The 23,503-nt window shown below is 40.2% G+C and overlaps 1 protein-coding gene across 1 annotated transcript in view; it reads left to right on the top strand.

Moving 5' to 3' along the window:
• Positions 1-3,799: 3,799 nt before the first annotated feature.
• Positions 3,800-23,503, top strand: part of OTOGL (otogelin like) — an 80,944-nt gene continuing 61,240 nt past the window's right edge. Inside the window, exons 1-16 of the mRNA XM_081212206.1 lie at positions 3,800-3,884; positions 4,956-4,995; positions 6,585-6,633; positions 9,223-9,289; positions 10,751-10,849; positions 11,928-12,082; positions 13,851-13,972; positions 14,866-15,071; positions 16,515-16,642; positions 17,419-17,525; positions 18,817-18,923; positions 20,000-20,125; positions 21,226-21,334; positions 21,528-21,574; positions 21,816-21,961; positions 23,033-23,159. Coding sequence (XP_081068332.1) covers positions 3,806-3,884; positions 4,956-4,995; positions 6,585-6,633; positions 9,223-9,289; positions 10,751-10,849; positions 11,928-12,082; positions 13,851-13,972; positions 14,866-15,071; positions 16,515-16,642; positions 17,419-17,525; positions 18,817-18,923; positions 20,000-20,125; positions 21,226-21,334; positions 21,528-21,574; positions 21,816-21,961; positions 23,033-23,159 — 1,714 coding nt within the window. The 5' untranslated portion in view covers positions 3,800-3,805. The remainder of the gene's footprint in view (positions 3,885-4,955; positions 4,996-6,584; positions 6,634-9,222; positions 9,290-10,750; positions 10,850-11,927; positions 12,083-13,850; positions 13,973-14,865; positions 15,072-16,514; positions 16,643-17,418; positions 17,526-18,816; positions 18,924-19,999; positions 20,126-21,225; positions 21,335-21,527; positions 21,575-21,815; positions 21,962-23,032; positions 23,160-23,503) is intronic.

The following is a 23,503-nucleotide window of genomic DNA, read 5'->3' as shown; positions in this document are numbered from 1 at the left end:
CACTTGCTTTTCCCCATGCTGTTGTGCACCAATAGTTTTTGTGGGAGCACTAGCGTATATATCACAATGGACATCTCTGAGGAATAATGCAGTTACTTAAAAATGTTATTGGAGTAAACAATGCTGGGTTGTGCTTGGCAATAAAGTAGTGATAATTTTCTAAACGTTCTCCCAACAGCTCATGTACACTGCATCAAATAGAAATGTCTAGTGCAGATTTTTTAAACACGCATCATTACCATTTTGACCAAGGCCAGATAAACATGCTAGTAAGACACTATAGCCTATTATTTTCATAATGTGACTACTAAATTTATCCTAGAAATTCATCAGGGTCCTTCTCAGTGTGGCATAGGCCTGTGAGTTTCATAATAAGGTGCTGGTTTTGATAATGCCAGTGCTGAAAAAAAGATTCTTAATCCGTGCCCTGAGACTTCCATAAATTTAAGTGGTAGAGAACTGGCCTAGAGTCTTCAAATATTCCCCGTTTTGTTTGGAGGGCACCACATTGACTTCCTTTGCTCCAATTTCCTTCCATGCACTCTAAGTAAATGTAAAGGGACCCCTGACCATTAGGTCCAGTCATGGCTGGCTGGGGTTGCGGCGCTCATCTCATTTTACTGGCCAAGGAAGCCAGCGTACAGTGGCCAGCATGACTAAGCTGCTTCTGGCGAACCAGAGCAGCGCACGGAAACGCCATTTACCTTCCTGCTGGAGTGGTACCTATTTACCTTCACTTTAAGGTGCTTTCGAACTGCTAGGTTGGCAGAAGCTGGGACCGTGCAATGGGAGCTCACCCCGTCGTGGGGATTCGAACCGCAGACCTTCTGATCAGCAAGTCCTAGGCTCTGGTTTAACCCACAGCGCCACCCGTGTCCCCTTCCATGCACACTACCATTCTGTTAATAGGTTCTCACAAGAGCCAACTGCATCAGGCCAAAGGCACTTCTAGCCCAACACTCAGTGGCCAACCAGATGCCCATGGGAAGCCTGAAAGCGGGACCTGAGTGCAACACTACTTTCTGTACTTGTGATTCCCAACAACAGATTTCGAGCACACTACTCGGAGACAAAAAATGAAATTCAAATCTCTCATTCCTCTCTCTTGTAGAGAATGTTCTGTTTGTCAATATCTAACACAGACAGAGCTGTGCTGCTTTCCATTAATAGAATATTTTAGAAAGTTACAGGGCTTGCAAGTTGCTGGGAGCTGTTCATTATTGACAACCAGATTTTGTTCTCTTATAGGTAACCTAATATTTTTTAAAATTAAGGTTTGTATTGATCATAATATAAATAAATCTGAGATGGCGCACCCTCCCAATATTGGTGGTGATGGCCGAAACAATAAGTCAGTATGCTACTAGAACAAGCAATAACAAGTGAGAGATGGAAGGAGAAAATGTTTTTCAATTGTTCAAAATGACTAGTAAATCCAGCTTATATGTTGCAGGCATATATTCATTCCTGGCTGTCACTGATAACCTTGTTTCCTCAGTTCTGAAAAGGAAACCATGCAATCTTGTGCATCTAATTAGAAGCAAATCCTATTGAGTTGATGGGACTTTCTCTTGGGTGAATGAACATAGGACTGCAGCATCCCTTTCGTTCTGTTGCCTTGTTACTAAGCTCATATGGTATCTAGCAGGTACCCCTTATTTGGATTGGGACCCATTTCAAGCAGGATTGCTGTGGCCGCAGCCTGACTTGCGCTCTGAAGTGTGGGCCTTGCAAGCAGCAAGTGGGGTAGTGGTGGGGAGAGATGATGTGGGTGAAACTTCTTGCATCAGTCTCATTCTTCCTCGTAACCTGATTGCTCCCCTGCTTTTGACAAGTCCAGATCACTCAGAGTGGACTTGCACCAGTCTGAAAGAATCCCAATTGAATCCAATTCATTTCAGGATTTGTCCCGATGGGTGTCACAGCCCTGGTAACTAGGACTGTGAACACAATTAATTCCTTGTTCTCTGTGAGCATTAATGTTGATGAACACATAGGGGAGAAGCATGAAGCAGAAGATGTGGTGGTTATACTCTGTATCTTGGTATTTGCACTGGGCTTTCTTGTCTGCAAAAGCACTACATAGCATTATCTCAACTGAACACTTACTTGCTACGCAAAATGTGGAGGGCTACAATGGCTTTGTGTAAATCCACAGTAACAATAAGCTTATAAGCTTTTAAATAATATTAGCGTCAACAGGTTACATTTAGCTCCCCTCTAATGACTGAGCATACTTTTTGACCGCGTGGAAGGATTTGCATGATGCAATCAAGAAGAGCCGGAGGGGGATTACAGCTGGAAATACTAAACGTTATTGAGGCTGTGGTTGCTGTTTTCACATCCCTTCAGGTAAAGAACTTGCCCATGTTCTCTTCTGAAATAGTTGCTAAATACGGGAAGTCTGGTGATATAACCTTGTCCTTGTCATATCATTTTGCTTGTTTATTTATACTTTGCAAAGCTTGCGTTTTACCAAAATGGCCCCCGGTTGTGTTACAAAAAATATCGCAATGAAAACAAGTACAGTGTGTATTAAAATAAATAAAACCACGACACCAATCCTTATTAGAATAAAAGCACAGCAGTGAGGAGGGAAGAGAAAACTCCATCAAAGGCTTGGGCAAAGAAATGTGTCTTGATCAGTTGTCAAAAAGCATACTGTGATGGTGCAAGTTGTACAACCTGGGGTCCGACACGTCAGCTTGGAGGGGCCAATGCACTTTTCTACCTCACAATGTTTTTTTGGAGGGGGCCGGACCCCCTCAATGTTCAGGGGGCATTCAGCTCTGCCCCCTGGCTCCTCGCAACATCACGCACGTGATGTCAGGACAGCATCTCAGGCCCTCAATCATCTTGAGAAGATGGCGCCTCTGCCTGGGGTCCACCACAAGCAAGGTCCTTTTATGTTTTCATTGAACCAGGAAGGGTGGCAGACCTACCAGCAGGGCCTCCCTTAGCTTAACATCCAAACATGTTGATGTGGGGGGGGGGATATGCTCCTGTTGCATGACATTCTGACAAGATTCCAACACCAGGGACTAGTGTTCCCCTAGCCCCATCACTTGAATGGAACACATTCCTTTGCATCTCTTATGAGAGTTGTTGAACTATTCTGATCGAGAGACGGTTGTTCTGTCACTTGATATGGTTCCATATCTGACGTCTTTGAGAGCCCTACACACATCAGAATGGCATCGCTTATTTGTGTAGAATATGCACGATATAAGAGAGAGGATTACGGTCACGTTTCATAAATTCAGGTGAAACCCGTTACAAATGGATGCTTGCTTGATGCAAATTGACATCATTGCTATTGAAACAAATGTGCTTCAAAGACGAACGCTTCTGAATCTTTGAACTCTTCAAGTTGTGGTTGTAAGATGGGAGAGGGGGAGGAACTCTTGGCCAGTGCAGGCTTCAAAGCAGACAGATGCAAAATGATCTCTCAAAGTAATGTGGCACAGAAAGATTTCTTTCTGTGTCCCTGTCCCCAAGCGTTATAAAGGGTTGATTCAGTCCAAAAGAGGAGTAGGAGCGTCAGGTCCCGTGTAACTAATACTGACTCAGGTAAGGAGCTACCATGCATTACTAATGAGAGAGACCCAGCCAAAGCGCATGCTGCGTTTCCAAAGCTCTAAAAAAGTGAATGTGGCAAGAAAACTCCGTTTTGCTTCCCCCTCCCCCCTTTTTATTTCAGTTTACCAAATTTATAAAAGATCTGCGAAGGACGTTAATTTTTAAGATGCCATCATAGTTAAGGGCACCAGTCTGGACACTTTCCATCTTAAGAAGTTACCTTGAAATGAACATTGTGAGAAAAGTCAATTTCATGATACCGTGGGACATATTTTGGGTTCATTTTCTGCTGTTTTCTTTGGAAGGTAAGTTTTGTTCGTTTGCTTGGTGTGTTTTTTTACTACAAATAATTGATAAAAGCTCTAAGAAATAAAATAGAGTTGGTTGCTTCCCCCCCTTTCTTGCAAAAGAATAAAAACCTCTTTCTGTTACTGAATAAGGTGTATTCTTTATCTCAGGTTTATGGAAAACAAAAGCAACTTTGATGCGGTTAAAAAAGCTGTGGTCTAAATTGAGGAATTTTGGTTTAAAACAGCTAACAATGCAATTCTGTGCGTGTTAACTTGGAAGCCAATCCAACTGTATTCAGCGGGGTTTGTTTCCAATAAAGTGTGCATAGAATTGGATGACAAATTTATTTTCCTTCCAAGTAACTTACAGTTTTCTTCTCGAGTTCTGCTGTTCCTTCAGAGTGTTGAAATGGTAAAAAAATATATTAACTGATGAAGTATTTCTTAGCTGGCTTTTTATCTCACATGCTCATAACAGAAGTTCTGGAGAGTCTGGGGAATTGTTTTAGACATTATGGCTTTATGGCAAAACTTAAAATGCACAAATAACAGTTTGTCATGCAATAGATACGGATTGAAACAGATGGCTCTGTGTGTTATCTAAAAAGGCTGCTAAAGAGTCCATTTTACCAAGTCAGGACTCTCATATTTAATGACAGTGAACCTGATCCTGGAAGGATTGCATAGGAATCACTGCAGGACTTCCACTTAAGCCTTATATTTCATATGCCAGTCATCCAAAGCATACCTACTTGTATGTAATTCACACTGTGACTTATCTCTCAGTAAACACAGTTTAGATTGTGCTGTGCATGCAGTTTTCTTCATGTGTTCGAAAGCAGCAAATTCTGAGTTCTCAAACGCTTCAGTGTTTTCAAATAACAGGCTTCTGCCACTCATAAGAAGTCTATATTCTACCTTTGTCTGGATGCATCTTAACGGAAAATCCTGTTAATCATTTCTGAAAGAGTACAACTCATCCTTGTTTTTAAAACTGAACTCAGATTCATCGTAATTTTCTGAGCTCAGTCTAGAGCAGATACAAGGGGGAAGAGTGAGAGTCTTTCTGCCTTTTTTATCTAACAGGACCCCTCTGTGAATTGTCTCTTCTGAAAAGAGCTCCAAGGTGAGTCTGCATTCATCATTTGCAGGATATAATAGTCCATTCAGTCAGAGTGTATAGCATGACTCTGATGCATCAAAAGTATATGAAATAAAAAGTATAATTAAGCAAGTATGTATTAAACTCCCCCCCCCCCATGGTGACATTACTGATTTTCAGAGCATTAGCAGGCAAAATGTCACCCAAAGGCATTTTGTTGGTAATGAAATATGCCTGTTTTGTAACTGCAGTAATTGAATGTAAGGCAAGCGTGGGAAAAAAGTGCTTTTGATTGTTTTATATAGTGCTTGGAATTGAAAAGAAATATCTGAAAATGTTTATCTGCACTACCAATTATAATACGCTGCTTGGATGGGTGTGGTGGAAGTATAAAGTCAACATATATCAGTTATTTCAGTTTAGTTAGGATTCTCTTTGAGTAAAAAGATACACCATTTTGTAGACTTAAACACAATACCCCCCCCCCAAATGTAGCGCCTAATCTCTTGTCAAATTATTTGCATGCAGCAGTGTAGGACATGTTACCCCCAATTAAATGGGATGCTCTGAAATAAGGAAGGCCATCCAGAAGATGAAGCACCTAGAAAGAATAATTTACATGATAACTGCTTATGTTCTTGAAAGCAGAGGTAGTTATTTTGGTTCTTAAAACTATCCTTAGAGTCCATTAATTCCAATTTCTATGTGTTGCTGTTCCCATAGGTGATAGCCCACACAGTAGTAGCTAAATTATATTTAACAATTGAACTGCCACTGCTTTGGTGGCAATTTCAGTTGCAAGTCAGGGAAGATCAACAAGTGAGGTGTAATTATAATGCTCTATTCAGAATGAAGGTGGGGGAAAAGAAAAAAAATTAATCTGACCTTGAAAAGCACTTGTGTGTGTCACCATTTGCTCCCCTACAATATTCCGTAAAACAGACTGAGATCTTGGTATCACATCATTTCAATTACCAGTTTCATAAAAAAAGCAAAGTGGGGAGGAACACCCCTTGCTCAAGGCAGAGCACCCTCAAGAGATACCTGAATCAATTACCTGGCTGACTAGATGGGTACCCTACCTTACTGCAACCTCAAGCAGAGGCTAGATAACCATTTGCAGAAGCATTAGCGTTGCTGAAGTCTTCCTGCATGAAGCAAGAGTTTGGACTGGAAGGCCTATGGAGCACCCTTCAACTCTCACTGACTTATTCAATTGGCAGCATATTTCTTTGTTAAATACTGCCTGTAGGACCACTGACCTAAATCTGTGCATACTCAGCAGTTTGGATTGCGGAATTTAATGCAGCTCTTGTTTTACAAACTAAAGTAGATCCAGTTCTGAGTTATTTCTCTTACTAGCTGTTCACTTCGAAAGGCAAATGAAAAAAGGGGGGTTTCTTCTTGTATTTTGTCAACCAAGAGAAGAAAAAGAGGGGACGAATGTTGAACATGAACTTTAAAAAGGGGGAAATAAAAGAAGGATTAACTCAAGAAAGGTGTCTTTGATAAAATGAGAGAAATCAAAGAGAAACACCTCTCTCCTGGGAGCCTGCCGATTCAGGTTGCTTCGAGACCTTTGATTATACAAGATTCTTTTTGTTTTCTTCCAGGAATGAATTTAATGCAATTCGTCAGAAAAGAGATCTCTTAGCAGCTGAGGTAGGTTATACCTCAAAGGGAGAAAAGAAAAACCCACACTCTCACCCATCAGCCTACAAGGGGAGCTTGCTATCCCTACAATGAAGCCTTTGTGCAGCAGAATGGAAATGGTAATAGCAAGGCAGGGATGAGGAGGAGTTGCTTTTCCATACCTGTTTTCCTGCAGTTCTCAAAATGCAAACCCTACATTCAGCCATTCATTCATTCTTTGCAAATCGCTTCTTGAATTAACCACCCCAACAAACCAAGTGACGCACATCAAGCGGGGTAGGGGGTGTATTTCACTGTTATCTCTTTTGTGAGAGCAAACAAAGAGACTGGGAATTTTGTTAGTGCTTGGCAAAAGGCAAGATCACGAAACAGTAGATGAGCTGTTTTTCAGACGGTGCTGTTATTGTGACAGCTTCTGCTCCGCTCTACAATAGGTTCCCAGGACAGAGTTGCTTACTTGTGAAAAGTGCTCTCCCTGCTTCAGTGCCTCACTACATTGGAGATCTCTGCAGACTAGTTTTCTAATATAACAGTTTCAATGTCGGTTTTAATGTACAGCAGGGTTGGGGAGCCTCCGGCCTGGGACCAAATCAGCCCTCCAGGTTTCGGTACTCTTCCCAGGCCACACCTCTTGGTGCCCCTGCATTGGACCCCAAATTATTTTGTCCAGCTACTCTGGATGGAGGATAGAGAGGTGTGTCTGTGTGCGTTGAAACCAGCCTACTGCACTAAGATAAAATTTATATTAATTGCTGTACCCACTTTTGCCTCTAACCCTGTCCACCAGTGCAATGTGGCCGTGGGAAGGTTGCCCAGAAGGGAAAATGTTCCTCTGGCAGAAAATATTCCCCATCCCTAATGCACAGTTCTTTTAGATGACAGTGGAGTAGAGAACTGGGGTTTTGGGTCAACTCTGAACCTATACCTGTTGAACAAGGAGGGCTTTCGGGTCCCAGCACTGAGAGCACAGACCCTACACTTAGAAGACATTCATGCCGGTTCTGAGATCCTCCTTCACACTTGCCTTAAGATACTCATTAAGCTGCTTTGTTGTCTCAATTTTCTGCTGGGTTCGCTGCTCCATTTTCATTTCAACCAAATGTCTTTGCTGTTCCGAGGCCTCTGTCTTTGTTCCAAGTTGCTCTTTTGACTATTGGGATGCCTTCATTTGCTGTTTCGATACATACCACTGAGCCTCTTGGGCTTGCTAATCAGAAGGTTGGTGCTTTGGATCCCCACAATGGGGTGAGCTCCCTTTGCTCTGTTCCAGCTGCTTCCGACGTAGCAGTTCGAAAGCACGCCAGTCCAAGTAGATGAATAGGTACTGCTGCGGTGGGAAGGTAAATGGCATTTCCATGTGCTCTGGTTTCCATCACACTGTTCCGTTGCGCCAGAAGCAGTTTAGTCATGCTGGCCACATGACCTGGAAAGCTGTCTGTGGACGAATGCCGCCTCCCTCGGCCTGAAAGCGAGATGAGCGCCGTAACCCCATAGTCCCCTTTGACTGGGTGTAACCATCCAGGGGTCATTTACCATTATTATTATTATTATTATTATTATTATTATTATTATTATTATTATTAGAGTTAAGAAAGTTTCTGCAGCTTCCTCTGTTTTAGTTCAGTCACATCAAGTTACTTTCTCTCAAATAAAAGGTCATCTCACCGCTAATGCTTCCATTTTCCTGAGCAGTGGGATGTCCCAGGACCAGTGCTACTAACCTAAATTTGCCGAAAGACCCTCTCCCATTCAAAAGACTCTAAAGAAACATCTATACAGTGGTACCTCGGGTTACATACGCTTCAGGTTACAGACTCCGCTAATCCAGAAATAGTGCTTCAGGTTAAGAAATTTGCTTCGGGATGAGAACAGAAATTGTGCTCCAGCGGCACAGCAGCAGCAGGAGGCCCCATTAGCTAAAGTGGTGCTTCAGGTTAAGAACAGTTTCAGGTTAAGAACAGGCCTCCGGAACGAATTAAGTACTTAACCCGAGGTACCACTGTAGTTTTAACATTAACTCCCAGTGAGGAAACACCTACAACTATTAATAAACAAATTCTCTCAGAAAGGAAGGTTGTCCCATCATGGTATCAGCTTTATGTGCAAAGGACTAACCCATATGATCAAAAAAGTAAGGGAAGAATTGCACATTGTCCATAATCTATTTGTGCCTATCACCTGCTTTACATGTGTAGCCTCAAAGGTATGTGTATTGGTGTATACCTCCTGCTTCGCTAGAAATACAACTTTCCCACCTTGGGTGAACGTGTGAACTGGAGTCTGGTGGCTTTTAAGAAACATCAGTGGTGGAAACAAATCACACAAAATGGCAGTACATTTAACCTGTACATTTCAGATAGGGAATACAGTTAAAATTGTAATGTATCACTTATATGAATTTTAAGTTGTGCCCACGTCTGTTAGCTTGCTGTTTGTGCAACATATCTAGTGTTTGAATTATCAAGGCTTTTTGGCTCGAGTGCAAATTCAGGATAATTTAGTTTAACTATAATAATTTTCTTTTGCACCATTATCAGAAACATTGGTTTTGTACTTCCAATTGCACAATTTGCTTTTGTCTTTGTCTTTCTCTCTTAGACTGCTGCAGTTTCTTCTGGGGCTCACATACACGAGGCCTTTTCTCAGGCTCAGAATTCATCAGGAGGTCAGTACCATATCATTACTATGATGCCTCTTTGAAAAGACATTTGTGAAATGTTCCATAAAATAATCATTGCCAGTAATTCTAATCAGGAATGCTGACATACAATTTGATTTTCTAGCGTTTATTACATTATTACATAGAGGATTGAAAGTGCTCCTGTGAAACCACTGGCCAAAATCATGGATCCAGTAAACATAGCAACAATTCTATACATTAGTTGCTGCAACCTCGCACTGAAAAAGACTTTTCATTGTTTAAGTATTTACTGTGTTTCCCCTGCTCCCTGACCAAGCCAGTATTTCAGGGGTGGAGGGCATCAACAGTTGGTAACCTACTATGGTTCCATATTGAATTTGAAATTGTTTTTACATATGATTTTCTTTTATAAAAACTGTTGTTATACATAGAATTCTAAAATTGTTTTTGATTACTGATGTTTTTACTGTATGATTGCTTCAAGATATTTTTATGGGAAGTAGTTCATAAATGGAATCAAATGGCTAAATGCACTCCTAAATTCCTTATTTAATATGTAACAACCTGAGATTTTATAGTGTATTTCAAGTGTCCAGTATCTCACTATCATCACCAAAAACTTTTATTGCACCAGCCAAAAGGCCATGGCATCATCCAAAAACATCAACAGTCACTAGCATCCCAGTGATGATTACCGGTACAACTGCCCTGTAATCTATGCTAGTACTATTCCCACCATTATGATGGGGGTTTTGGAGACTGGCACTGAAGGTGAGAGAAAAGTGGAATGCTTTAAGGCCACCATGTGAATCCCTGCTTGAGAAAGATTTGAACAAAGGTTTTCCCATTTCACACTCATACACTGCAATTCTGCATGTGCTTACTCAAAAGTGCATCCTATTGGCTTCAGTGGTGCTTATTCCGAAGTTGTAGTTTAGCAATGTCTGTAAGAAATTCTCACACCTGGGCTGCATTGTACCATCCAGGTTTTCCCTGACATTTTGTCAATTCGGCCACATTTTCCCCCAAGGCTATTTTTACATCCAAAAATCAGGACATGTCAGGAATTTTCCTGATGTATGGCAAGCCTATATTGGATGATCCTTTTAACTTATTATGTACTTTTAATAGAGTTCAGTTCTGGGAGAACTCGTCCAGTTATGAAAAGAAGGAACTGAATATATACTTGGTGAGGAATGATATATGGTAGCTTTTTGCAGCAGTAAAGGTAATGGTGATTTCTGGTCTGCATGTGGCAACACAACCTTTCAATAAGTGGAAGGAAGCACTGTTTTTTTTTGTTGTTGCTGCCATTAGCATATAAAGTGACAAATAATATACCAAAGAAAAAATAATTTGGGCTTTATGTCTTATATAAGAAAGCTGGTGCAGTTTTCTTTAATATGGGTAGACTTTTATCCAAACTATGCGGGATGTTCATGTAGTTTGTGCGCTTGCTGACATCTGTCTGTTTCTGCTGTCCAGGTTCTTGCCCTCAAGAATGCCTTAATGGAGCAGTTTGCACAGAGGCCGGAATATGTGACTGTGAGACTTTCCAGGCACAGGGTGAACGGTGCCAAATTGGTAAGTTCCAGGAAGATGTTAAGAAGCTGAATTTCATATTAAGGTGAGATGTTGCAACCTTGTTTGTTAAAACAGTAATGCATACAATGCTTTTGTAATTTGCTTCCAACAGTTTGTGGAAGCGAATTGTAAAAGTGTCACGCATATCACTATTTTAACATTATTATTTTTTTTGGATTGCACATTTTTATTCTTTGTAAGTTACTTTGAGACCTAGATGAGGTGAAAAGCAGGGTATACATTTTTTAGAAAAATAATAAATAAACCTAATCAAATGCTAGATCCCAGTTTAATTGCATGGAACTTTCACTAAAAGACCAATTTACATTGGGTTATATTCAGCCACTTGGAGTTTCTGTACAGAGTCAGTGATGAATGGATACAGGAACTGATCCTGTACCATCACAAACAGCCTGTGCTGAAGATGGCTGAATCTGCATGGTGAGCCACTACATTTGAGTAAATTGCTGCATGTGCCAGCCTCCACATGACTGCATGGAAAGTAGCTGTCTACCCGCATGAGTCTGCCAGGAATCTCAGTGAAATTAATAGTACTTTTAAACTACTGAACAAGAATAATGGGGTTTCAAGGCAAGCACTTCCAATTTTATCCCCTCTCTTTAAGAGCTCTGAAGCTGAGCAACATTCAGCCTGTGTGCTATTTTCCTTCTCTTCCACACTGCAATGAGAGATGTTACATCTGTGATATTCTTCTCTGTTTTATTTTTTATTTTTTGCTCCATCTTGAGTTCATGTTCTCTGGTTGCAAACCAAATTGAATGCAAGTGAAGGAGCCACAGATTATTAAAGGGGAAAAATTCAGAGGATACTCAAGCTGTTTATGTGATGCCAACATGAATGTGAATTGATTTTTTTGATTGTGATCCAAATAATCTGGCCTATATCTGACAGGCATCTCTTAGATCACCCCCTTTATAATCTGAATTTTTAATTTTGTGTGTGTGTGTGTGTGTGTGTGTGTGTGTGTGTGTGTGTATAAACTGATATGATGAATATATTTGAAATGGGTGACATGCACCCATGCTGCACCTGCAAACCAACACTTTGCTCTTTCTAGTTCCAAACGCTGGCAAAGACAGAGATGGAATTTGCAAATCATGGGGTCAACATCACTTTGAAACATTTGACGGCATCTATTATTACTTCCCGGGAAATTGTTCATACATTTTTGTGAAAGACTGCAGTGATCCAGAGCCTCAATACACTGTGTGGGTAAGATTGGGAATTTGGCTTGAGAAGGAAGTAAAAACAGAATAAAAAATTAATACAACATTTCTTTCCACTTTCTTTAACTCCTTTGTAGTTGCTCTGCACAGATTGTATTTTTTTTATTGAAATATGTGTATCTGCTTTTCAAGACAACTCATACATGCATAGCTGGTTTTGATGCCCAGGTTTAAGAGAGAAACATGTATGCTTCTGTGTCTGATCTCCTGTGCATGGTATTTGTGCTTGTGAGTTCTGAATAGGGATGCGGGGAAAATTTGATTTGATTACCAAAGCTACCTAATTTACGCTTTCCAAAGCAACACATGAAGCAAAAACCAACCATCCTTAAAAGTTCGCAGTGTGCTGAATTGTGCAATGCAGTTCCCCAGCTGAGTCCTGGGTATAAAAATGCTTATAGAAGAGTAAAGCATGCATTGAAATGAATATATTAGTGAAAACAACATGAAAATGTGTTACATTACAGGAAATAGTTATGCAAACGTGTGTATATTAGGCAAAATTGCATATAGGCATGTGTATATTAGAGGAGGATGAGGGTGGCGCTGTGGTCTAAATGACTGAGCCTCTTGGGCTTGCCAGTCAGGTCAGCGGTTCGAAGCCCTTGACGGGGTGAGCTCCCGTTGCTTTGTCCCTGCTACTGCCAACCTAGCAGTTTGAAAGCATACCAGTGCAAGTAGATAAATAGGTACCGCTGTGGCGGGAAGGCCCTTTCCATCTGGCCTAGGAGGCAGGGCCCACACCCACCAGCCCCACAAAAGAGGCTCCTCATGAGGCCAGAGGAACATCGCCTGGCTATTGTTTTATTGATCTAGTATGCTGTAAACCGCTTTGAGATTTTTATTAAAAATATAAAGCAAGAAAGAAAATTTAAAAATATAATATAATAAAATAGGGTAAATGGCATTTCTGCGTGATCTGGCTTCAGTTGGGTGTTCCGTTGCACCAGAAGCAAATTAGTCATGCTGGCCACATGACCCGGAAAGCTGTCTGTGGACAAACGCCGGCTCCCTCAGCCTGAACTGAGATGAGTGCCACACCTCACAGTCGCCTTTGACGGGACTTAACCGTCCCTGGGCTCCTTTACCTTTTTACCCTATATTAGAGGAAATATGTAGTCAAATGCTCATGAATTTTCACGAAGACTTGAAAAAAGGCAAACTGATGTGGAAATAATGGGGAACTGAATTTAAGATTGGAAAATGACAGAAACCAAAACTGATAGATTCACCCATCGTTAGTTCTGACACATATGTTTATGGTACCTGTGTTTAGACATGAGACCCAGAAGGATTCCTCACAATTAAGGGCAAGAGGCAGAAGACAGATCACATGCTTGTGACCTGAGTTTTCCTCTAAAGTCCATAGAAGGAGGGGTACGATTCTTCAGCTGCATCGTGATGCAGCTGAAATGATACATTTGTATTTTGTACTTGGATATTTGTACAAAAAAAATGGGGTAAAAAGCTGCCCAAAGTATTATTTGGGGTAAAGTTTATTATTCTTATTTCATTTTATAATGTATATAAAGCAGAGAGAACAATCATAACAACAGACAAATATTAAAAGATGAAAAACCAAACTATGAAATAGGCACGTAGAACGAGTAGTTAGATGCACATGAGTTAAAATTGCCCAAAGTATTATTGGTCCCAGTTCTTGGTTTCTTTTGGAAAACAAGGTGAGCTGCTTGTAAATACCGGGCAAAATAATGTATTTGTTACTCACGTAAATCTATTTCTCTCCCTTTAAGATTAACAACAGCCCTCGTTGTGTTGGTTCAGTGTATTCTTGTTTGCGGTCAGTCAGCTTGTTCTTTGCAAATCAGGAGGAAATAATCATATTGCGGCATGAAGTAAGAAAGGGCAGGATCAGGTAAACAGTCCAGAAGTTTTTATCTAAAGATGTTTTAAAATCAGAGATAAAGTATTGCGATAATGCTTAGGGAAATAATGTACTCTAATACAGCTCTATTACAGGTCCAGTGTGAAAAAACTTTGAAGTAGGAAATAAAGATTGATTTGGAGTATAAAAGCTTTGGCTTCCCCCCTGCCCCACTGTAATGTCATTAAATGAATATGGGGAATAATATGAGCTCACATTAATTTATCTAAAGTGACAATTTATGTTTGAATGATGGAAAAAGGAAAAAGTATAATTAAAATCAAGAATTTCAACTGTACATTTTGATTGTACAGTGGCCCAGTTTGTGAACTACAGAAAGCTAGGGTTAATGGTTTACTGTGAATGCACCAGTCTCATTCCCTTTGCTCCTCTTCAGTCGCATGCAGGAGAAAAAAGCCATGATTCCTGCTTTAACATTAGGTCTGAACTGAAAATTGTGCTTTGTTTTACTCAAACTACAATCAGTAAGCCAAGAACAAATCTTGGCTTTAAATCATGGTTTGTTGGGAGTGAAATCACTGGTTTGGATGTAACACTAAGCCAAGGACCATAGTTTGTTACTCCTATGTGAGAGTGAGAATGTGGATGAGTAAAGTGGTTGAGATCAGCACATTTATTGTAAACTATGGTTTACTGTGCTGTGAGCAAGGCCTCACAGCACAGTAAACCAAGGTCTGTTGAAAACCTTCAGTGCTGCCAGGTATATGTTGACAATTAAGGAAATATCCTATAATAGTCGATTTCTGATTTTAATTTTTTATATAGTTTTTATTATATGGTTTTATGTATCAAATGAGTAAAAAGACAACATGAAATGCACTTGACTTGCACTTTTTGAAGTGAAACTTCTTCTGCTTCCCCAGATTGAGATTGCCCCAAACAATTGGAAACGTTTTCATTGAAAGATTAGCAGATTATATTCTGGTGAAAACAACCTTTGGCTTTTCCCTAGCTTGGGATGGAAGCTCCGGGATTTACATCAAACTGACTGAAGAACACCAGGGGAAAACATGTGGCTTGTGTGGAAACTATAACAGCAACTCATCGGACGATCTAGTAATACAAAATAGTAAGCAGATAGCCGAGTCAGATAATTTGTGAATGCAACCCTCATGGATCCTAGCCTCTTACAAGTGTAAGGGAACACTGCAAGGATATTGTACCGTGGTACCTCTACTTATGTTCACCTCCGGTTACGTATCCTTTGGGATAGGTGCGTGGCAAACCCAGAAATATTTTTCTGGGTTTCGCCACGTGCGCTCATGTGCAGAAGCACTCTATGCACCCACAGAAGCAGCACCTCCAGATACGAACACATCAGGATCCGACCGGAGCTCCGGAAAGGATCCCGTGCGCAACCGGAGGTACCACTGTATTGTGAACTGTAGTTATCTTTTTTCCCCAAGTTTTGTTTGGGGCAAAATGTCAGTAGATTTATATAATTCTTATGGTATGCATGTTCAAAGTACACAATATCATTCTTTCTTGCTGCAGTCCTTACAATAACCTTGGAAGGAAGGTCAGTGGTGTTAGCCTTGTATTACAACATAGGGGGCCGAAGTTGAGAGACTGACTTGCATAAGGTCATCTGGTAAATTTATTGCAGTCATGAGATTCATACTGGTTGTCTCTTAGTTCGGAGCTATTGATGCTTTGCCAAGTGATAACAAGATGCTTTCATATCAGCTCTATGGTGTACCCATAATTCAGAGCAAAGTAGATATGATGACAGAAGCTAACTGAGTTATACTCCGAGTAGTGGAGGCAGTGATGATTACCAACTTGGATGACTTTTAAAGAGAATTAGACAAATTTCTGAAGGATAAGGCTACCTATGGCTACTGGCCATATTGGCTATGTTCTGCCTCCACAGTTGGGGGCAGTGAATGCTTCTGATCCCAGTTACTGTTAACCATGGTCTTGTGTCTGGAACTTGCTTGCAGGTTTCCTACACACATCTGGTTGGCCACTATCAGAACAGGATACTAAGCGAGAGGAACCATTTGCCAGATCCAGTAGGCTCTTCTTATGAGTAGACTAAGTGAAAATAATGGACCTAAGTTAGTCATCTCCAATCATTTCAATGAGTCTACTCTGTGGATACAACCTCATGTGGTTAATTTTTTTTTTTTTTATCATGGCCACCAGTATGCCGTAAATGCCTTGTTGTGTGAGATATGTTACAAAGGTTAAAGGTTTAATGGGCTCAGGTCAAGGGTGCTTCCAGACCGATTTCCATGACCGATAAATGTAGGAAATAATTATATGCATAAATGGACTACTATTTTAATACTATCTACAGCAGGCTTCCTCAAACTTGGCCTTCCAGATGTTTTTGGCCTACAACTCCCATGATCCCTAGCAAGCAGGAAAAGTGGTCAGGGATGATGGGAATTATAGTCTCAAAACATCTGGAGGGCCGAGTTTGAGGAAGCCTGATCTATAGTATATGCATTCACACGATGCTAGCCATATGTCATTTACTCTTGTGGGAAATTGTGTTGTTTAATAGGTGACTATAAGGAGGATATTGCTAAATTTGCTAACAGTTGGTCTGTGCAAACTCCAGATGATGCAGCTTGTGTAGCTATTGCCTCTGATTTTCCTAGTCCATGTTACATTGACACAGAATCTTATGAGGTAAGCTGACTAGATTGCTGTTTTTATAGAGTGGCCTCTAGGATATTTGTTTTTCTGGCCTTTGGCCAGTGAGAGCACTGAATAGCAGAAATCTCATAGAAGAGAAATTTGCCGTTCTCTGATGCTCCTGCAGCCTCTTGAAAGCTTCTCAGGGGGTTAGGAGACAGTGTGAGTGGGATGTGGAGGCTAGCAGCATGTACCTTCATGTATACTTAGGGGTAGGGGAAACTCCAATACTGATTTGTGGAGGGGGTCACAAGAGAGAAATCCAGTTGCGTAGTGGAAGTCCTTATGCTAGTGGGATGAGATCACTGGATACAGCCCATGGACACTGGTAAATAGGTTGGGTCAAGAAGTTTAATCTGATTATCAGCAGTTCAGTGTGGGACAATCCTGAATTCTTTTTTTATTAAAAAAAAAATGTGAGGAAGTTAGAAGAGCTGTACTTTCAGCATGCTCTCCTGCATAGACTAGAGTTCATTTTATTGCCAAATTAAACGATGATTTAATTTTCATTGTTACTTAAAGAATGAAGAGTTCCTCAGGGGAATGTTTTCTCTTTCTTTATCACTGAACCTGGGAGATATTTTGCCAATTCAACACAGTTGGGAAGGGAGAAGCATTAGAAACACAATGTAGGACAACAGAGGGGTTGTAGCAGAAATTGTACGGGTCTCAGGGAGAGTTAAAAAGTGACCTTGGGATGGGGGGTAGTTCATGCTTATTTTATGAAACATACATGAATTAACAATCAGCTATATTCTTTTTTTGCACAGAACATATACTTCAAGTGCCAAATACTCTTGCAGTTCCCTTTTCTCAGCTGCCACCAAAGCATAGATCCTTACCCCTATATTTCCAGCTGTATGAATGACCTTTGTAGGTAAGCAGAGTAAAAGCTCCTCCCCGCCATTACTTTTTTGTATTGTCCCCAATTGGGTGGTGTGTTGCGTTTTCACCATTATTGTTTCTTTGTCTTGTAAGTTATTTTCTCTATTCTTAAGAACCTGGAACAGTTCAAAATGTCAAAGTCAGCTACAATAGAGGTAGGCAAACTTCCTGCCCCATTATCTCCCATTAGTTTAGCCAGGAAATAAGCCGACTTACTTACCTAGAAACTGTCTGTAGCTCCATTGGAAGCCAAGCCAGATACACTTAATTTTCACAGGGACAGTTCTTTACAGTAGCCTCTTGCAGTGCTGCAGAGAAACATCTCTGCTGATTTGCTAAGGGACTGCAGAAACTGTAAAAAACAACAACTCCATAAACAGCTCCATAAACACAAAACAATGCAGTGTTTAAGTGGTGCCCCATTTTCCCAGCTTGACAAAGGACTTTAGCTTGGGCACTTCTACTGCTCAACTCTTGTTTGAGACGAACACTATCTAGCGCATAAAGCTTGTTTCTATGCCCAGGCCCAGCAAACCTTTTTGACATCTCTTCACCGGTATCATTACTTATTTTTCCTAATGAACATTTGTGAAAACTAAGGATGGTACAAGTACAGAAAACTTTCAGATTATTTTATTTTATTTTTTTGCAGGTGTGTGTGTGTGTGCGGGGGGGGGGGGGTCATTAACCAGGCTTGGGCTATTTGTGAAAGTGAATTCTTGCTCTGTGGTGGACTGCAGGGAGCAGCTTGTAGAATGACAGTTTATCTATGCCAAGGCATGTAGCTGGTGAGATTCATTTAATTGGATTATCTGTGGTAAGGTGAGGAGAGTGAGGGTAAGGAAACAGCATAATGGAGTTTGACATGGTGACTTTATAATAAGGGATTTCAAACCACCAGCACGCATACCATGTGATAGATCATTATATTAAACATAAAACTACTAGAAGCTGGAACATCTGCTGAAAGGTAGATTTCATTTTCATTTCGGTGTCTTTGGCACGGATTCCAACTTCTGTTTTCTGTTTTGTGAACATAATGGACCTGTGTTCACAGAGCAGGGCTTTGCTACCTATGCGCCCCCATGTGTCATGAAAATGTACTCCTGAGGATTGAGGGACACCCCTCTCCTTTGTGGTAATAGGGGGCTGTAGCAGGAAAGGGGTTATTGCTGAATCCTAGCTTGTATTATATCAATTTTCTTATGAAGTTACAATAATCCTACACATATAGTTTAAAGATTACAGATTTAATCAGTAACGGTTCGTTTTTGTCTTTTCAGAGAGGACGATGATGAAACTTACTGCCGAGCAGTGACAGAGTATGCTCGATCATGTTCACATGCAGGCTACCCAGTGCGAGACTGGAGGGATGATTTTCCAGCATGTAGTAAGTCTGGTGGGTCTAAACTACAGAGCCTCGGGCTTGCTGATCAGGTCGGCAGTTCGAATCCCCGCAATGGGGTGAGGTCCCGTTGCTCGGTCCCTGCTCCTGCCAACCTAGTAGTTCGAAAGCACAAAGTGCAAGTAGATAAATAGGTACCGCTCCGGTGGGAAGGTTTCCCTGCACTGCTCTGGTTTCACCAGAAGTGGCTTAGTCATGCTGGCCACATGACCTGGAAGCTGTCTGCAGACAAACGCCGGCTCCCTCGGCCAGTAAAGTGAGATGAGCACCGCAACCCCTGAGTCATCCATGACTGGACTTAACGGTCAGCGGTCCCTTTACATTTATCTTTAATATTAGGTCAGCCAAACAATAGCTTCAGTGTATCAATCAGTGTTAAAGGTGTTTGTTGGACCAACCTAATACCACTGAGAAATTTCCACTGCAGCAACCCAATGGTATAGTTGGCACGTTACAGCCATTCAGAGTGGAAACAAGAACAATTCTAAGTAATTGCTTTCAAATTGTAGGATTTTGACTACTTGGCCAGGGTAATAGAGATGTTTTAATATCCTGTCAAAGCTGATGTGTATTCTACATTACATTCATATAAATATTTATGTAAAATATTTATGTACCACAATTTTTCATACTAGATTTCAGGATTATTTACATTCTCTCCCTCTCCCTCTCCCTCTCCCTCTCCCTCTCCCTCTCTCTCTCTCTCTCTCTCTCTCTCTCTCTCTCACACACACACACACTCTCCTGGTTCCTATAAATGTACATGTCTACACTCCAGATTCCTCTTACTATGAATGTGCCTATAAAGGTCCTACCTGAAGATGTTTGGACGTGAAACATATGCTAAATTTAGGATACTAGTAATTAGTTACAGTACTATTAAGACACTGTAGAACAATACTTTGTGGGTGGTATTCAATGCTAGTCTCAAGGTAGACCCATTGAAGTTGATGAACACAACTAACTTAGGACCATTAATTTATTGGGTTTGTGCAATATGTCTTCTTATCTAAATGCAATGTCCAGGATCATAGCAATGTTTTGAACTTCTTGTATTTTAGATGATAAGTGTGAAGATAGTTTTATCCATCGGGATTGTATTAGCTGTTGTCCCCCAACCTGCACTTTTGAGAAAGATTGTCTTGGCAGTAATCTTCATTGCTTAGATGGATGCTACTGTCCCGATGGTAAGTAAGCTGCTTTTTCAATTACCTTATCTGAATGTTAGAACCACTCTGCTCACAACAGAAGTGTGTTTTAATGGGGACACTCCTTTTGACCTGCATCTTCTGAAGTTCCTGTTGATTTCTAGGTTGTATGTACAGAAGAACCTGTAGATTCTGTGTAAAGATAGTCAGAACCTCAGGAAAGCATATGTGTGTTTCTATTTCATTTTTATACATCTTTTTTTCTTCCCAACTCTTGCTATATACTGTTTTGTGTATTGCTTTAAAAAGGTACTGAATTCTTTACAACTCTGGGTCAGTATGAAAGCTCACCAAACATGTGAATGGCAGATATAGATGTACAGTACAAGTAAATAATGCTATTTGAGAGTTGTCAGTATTGGTCACAGCAGTATTTGTTGTCTCTTAATAGGATGGTTTTGTTGTCTGTACAGAATTTCCCAATTTTAGACCATAGGCTAGTCTAGGCATGTACATACACGCTGTGAATTGGTGCAGATGTATCATGGCAGTCTCTTAATCCTGGTTAATTGATAGCGAATAAACTGACAGGTTGTGGACTTCTTTCTCTATTTACTACCATTGCTACTTATCATCACCATCATCATTTCATTTGTATGCCGCCTTTCCGTAGTTACATAATCACAAGCATAACCAAAGTAGTCATAAACAATAAAACCAAAAAGCATATAACCAAATTGAACTATTTCCACATAAATCGTAAAATCTAAAAATAGGGATACAAAAAATTAATATCAACAACAGCAACAAAATCCCCTAAACCATACTCGGAGTATTCATGCTGTCATCAGCCTCAACAGTGGTTAGGGATTAAATGGCAGTCCTGATATAATCCTTAACCACAGTTGGGTATTAATGCTTCATTTAGTATCAAACTCTCTTGCATCCTAACCATGGTTGAGAAAACATGGTTTTAAACCGTTAAGTCCAGAGAAGGCCTTATCAACATCCCTCCCTAAACTTCAGCTGATGAACATCTTTGCTACATAATGAATGACAGGATATATATGTGTGTGTGTGTGTGTGTGTGTGTGTGTGTTTATTGTGCTAACATAAATGGTATTTTTTTATAACCTTAGGTCTCATAATGGACAATGGAACTTGTATTTCCCTCTCTGATTGCCCATGTGTTTATCATGGGACAGCATTTCCTGTTGGTTCAAAAATTGAGCAAGAATGTAGTGACTGGTATGTAGACATTACTTCTATTATCTCTGTCTTGTGTCTGAATAGCTTTAATGACCTTACTTTAAAGCATTTGCCTTGTTGTGCTATTATTGTGGGAGTTTTAATAGTTGCATTTATATAGTAAATGTCAAAAGGGTTACGATGTTTTCTCCCAGCATTCTGTTCTGTTAACACATTGTCTACTTTGTTTCAGTATTTGTATTGGTGGAATTTGGAACTGCACCGAACATGATTGCCCAGGTAATTTATTTTTTCTGTTTTTGTAAGATAATTTTTTGTTTACTTTGTATTAATATATTTAAAAGTTGGTACGTTAATAAGTAAAAATACTAAAAGTGACACATCAGTTGAAATCTAATACAAAAGATATTGTAAACCTCTGAACCACTAGCAGTGAAATCTTATACATCTACTCAGAACTCAATTCCATTGAATTCAGTGGGCAATATCCAACTAAATATTTAACTGTTCTTGCCTTAAGCTGAATGTTCAATCGTTGGTGATTCCCATTTCACAACTTTTGATGGTCGCCATTATACCTTCCTTGGGATCTGTCAGTACATTCTGGTGAAGGGCACCGGGAAAGACAAATTCACAATTACTGTACAGAAAACTCCATGCGGTCAGGTAAGGTTATGCTTAAAATAAAATTCTATGCTGATATATAAATACCTACACCATTGGAGCCAATTAATTAATTAAGAGGATTAGCAACAATAAATCATTCTTTTTTTCTTAATATTGAGTGTCTACCTGATCATAACCTGGATTCCATTTCAGTCGTAAGTATTGCCTTTTTGTAAAGCCAATTGCGCCTTTTACTGAGATTAAGTCTACAGAGCTTTTCATTCACGCATGATTACACAAGCATCTACATATTTGGTTACAGTCTGAGCAGGTGTCTTAGGCAGATAAATGCTCTTGGTGACAGGGCTGAACAGGTTTGATATACTGCCAGCCAGATAAGAGGCATTTTGAAACTGACTGAGATATTTATTTGATATTTTATAAGCTCTCTCGTTGTTGTTTTTTTTTTGGGGGGGGAAACAATAAATCTGAGAGCTCACAGAATATTAAAATATTAACGATAGGGCATTTCAACTGCTGGCTAGTTAAATCCAGAATGCTGCAGCATCAATCTCTTCCTCTTATGTATGAAACCATTCTTTGAGTTTAATATGTGTAGCTCAAGGTTAGCCAACATGACATCGTCCAGATGTTGCAGGCTAATAACTCCCATCAGCCCCAGCTAGTATGGCCAATGGTCATTGATGGAAGTTGTAGTACAACGAAACTCTAGAGGGTGCTGCTGCATTCCATGAGTATAATTAATTCATTTATTATCTCTAAAGTTATTTTTTAATGGTATATTGCAGCTCTTTCCTCTAGGCCTGGTGTAGTGGATAGAATGCTAGATTGGGGAGACCAGGGTCAAATTCCCACTCAGCCATGTAGCTCACTAGGTGACCTTGGGTCGGTCACTACCTCTCAGTTTAAGTTACTTTCAGGGTTGTTGGGAGGATTAAATGGGCAGGGGTAGGAAAAAGAACATTGCCCTCTTCCTTGGAGGACGGCCTAATAAAAATGGAATATTACTCAAAATGGAATGGAATGAATGGAATGCAGTTTAGGAAATACTTGTCTATATTTTTCCTTTCCTTGTGTTCCCCATTGCCCTGCCTTCCTGGGCCCATTCAGAATCTTGATCATGTCTGCATTCAGTCTATAACACTAGTTCTTGAAGATGACTTGAACAAGCAAGTGACTTTGAACCGAGGTGGTGAAGTTCAGTATAGCTCTTCCAGTCAGGGTTTGAACCTAAATGGTAAGACATTTATTACAATACCCTTCTATTAAGGTTCTTATTGTTCCTTTTCTAGCCAGTCTGTTTCAATGAAAATATACAATTTTTTACATTAATGTCTCTCTGTGTGTGTTTTCTCATGCCTGGCACAGAAGATGAGTTAAATAATTGTGTGGCTTTTTTTAAAAAAATGAACTGTTATCAGTTGATATGAATCAGGGTTTCCAACTCCAGAAAACTCTTTTTCAGTTTGGGAACTGAGGAATCATCCAAATTAAATAACTGAAGGCATTGATAGATTAGTATACAGAACTTCATTCATCATGTGACTTGCATTAGCTAGTTGGCCCACATCTCTGGAATTC

This window comes from Podarcis bocagei, assembly GCF_964188305.1.
Source record: "Podarcis bocagei genome assembly, chromosome: 10".
NCBI lineage: Eukaryota > Metazoa > Chordata > Lepidosauria > Squamata > Lacertidae > Podarcis > Podarcis bocagei.
The sequence above is the reverse complement of the archived record's forward strand: the minus strand, read 5'-3'. Positions and strand labels throughout refer to the sequence as shown.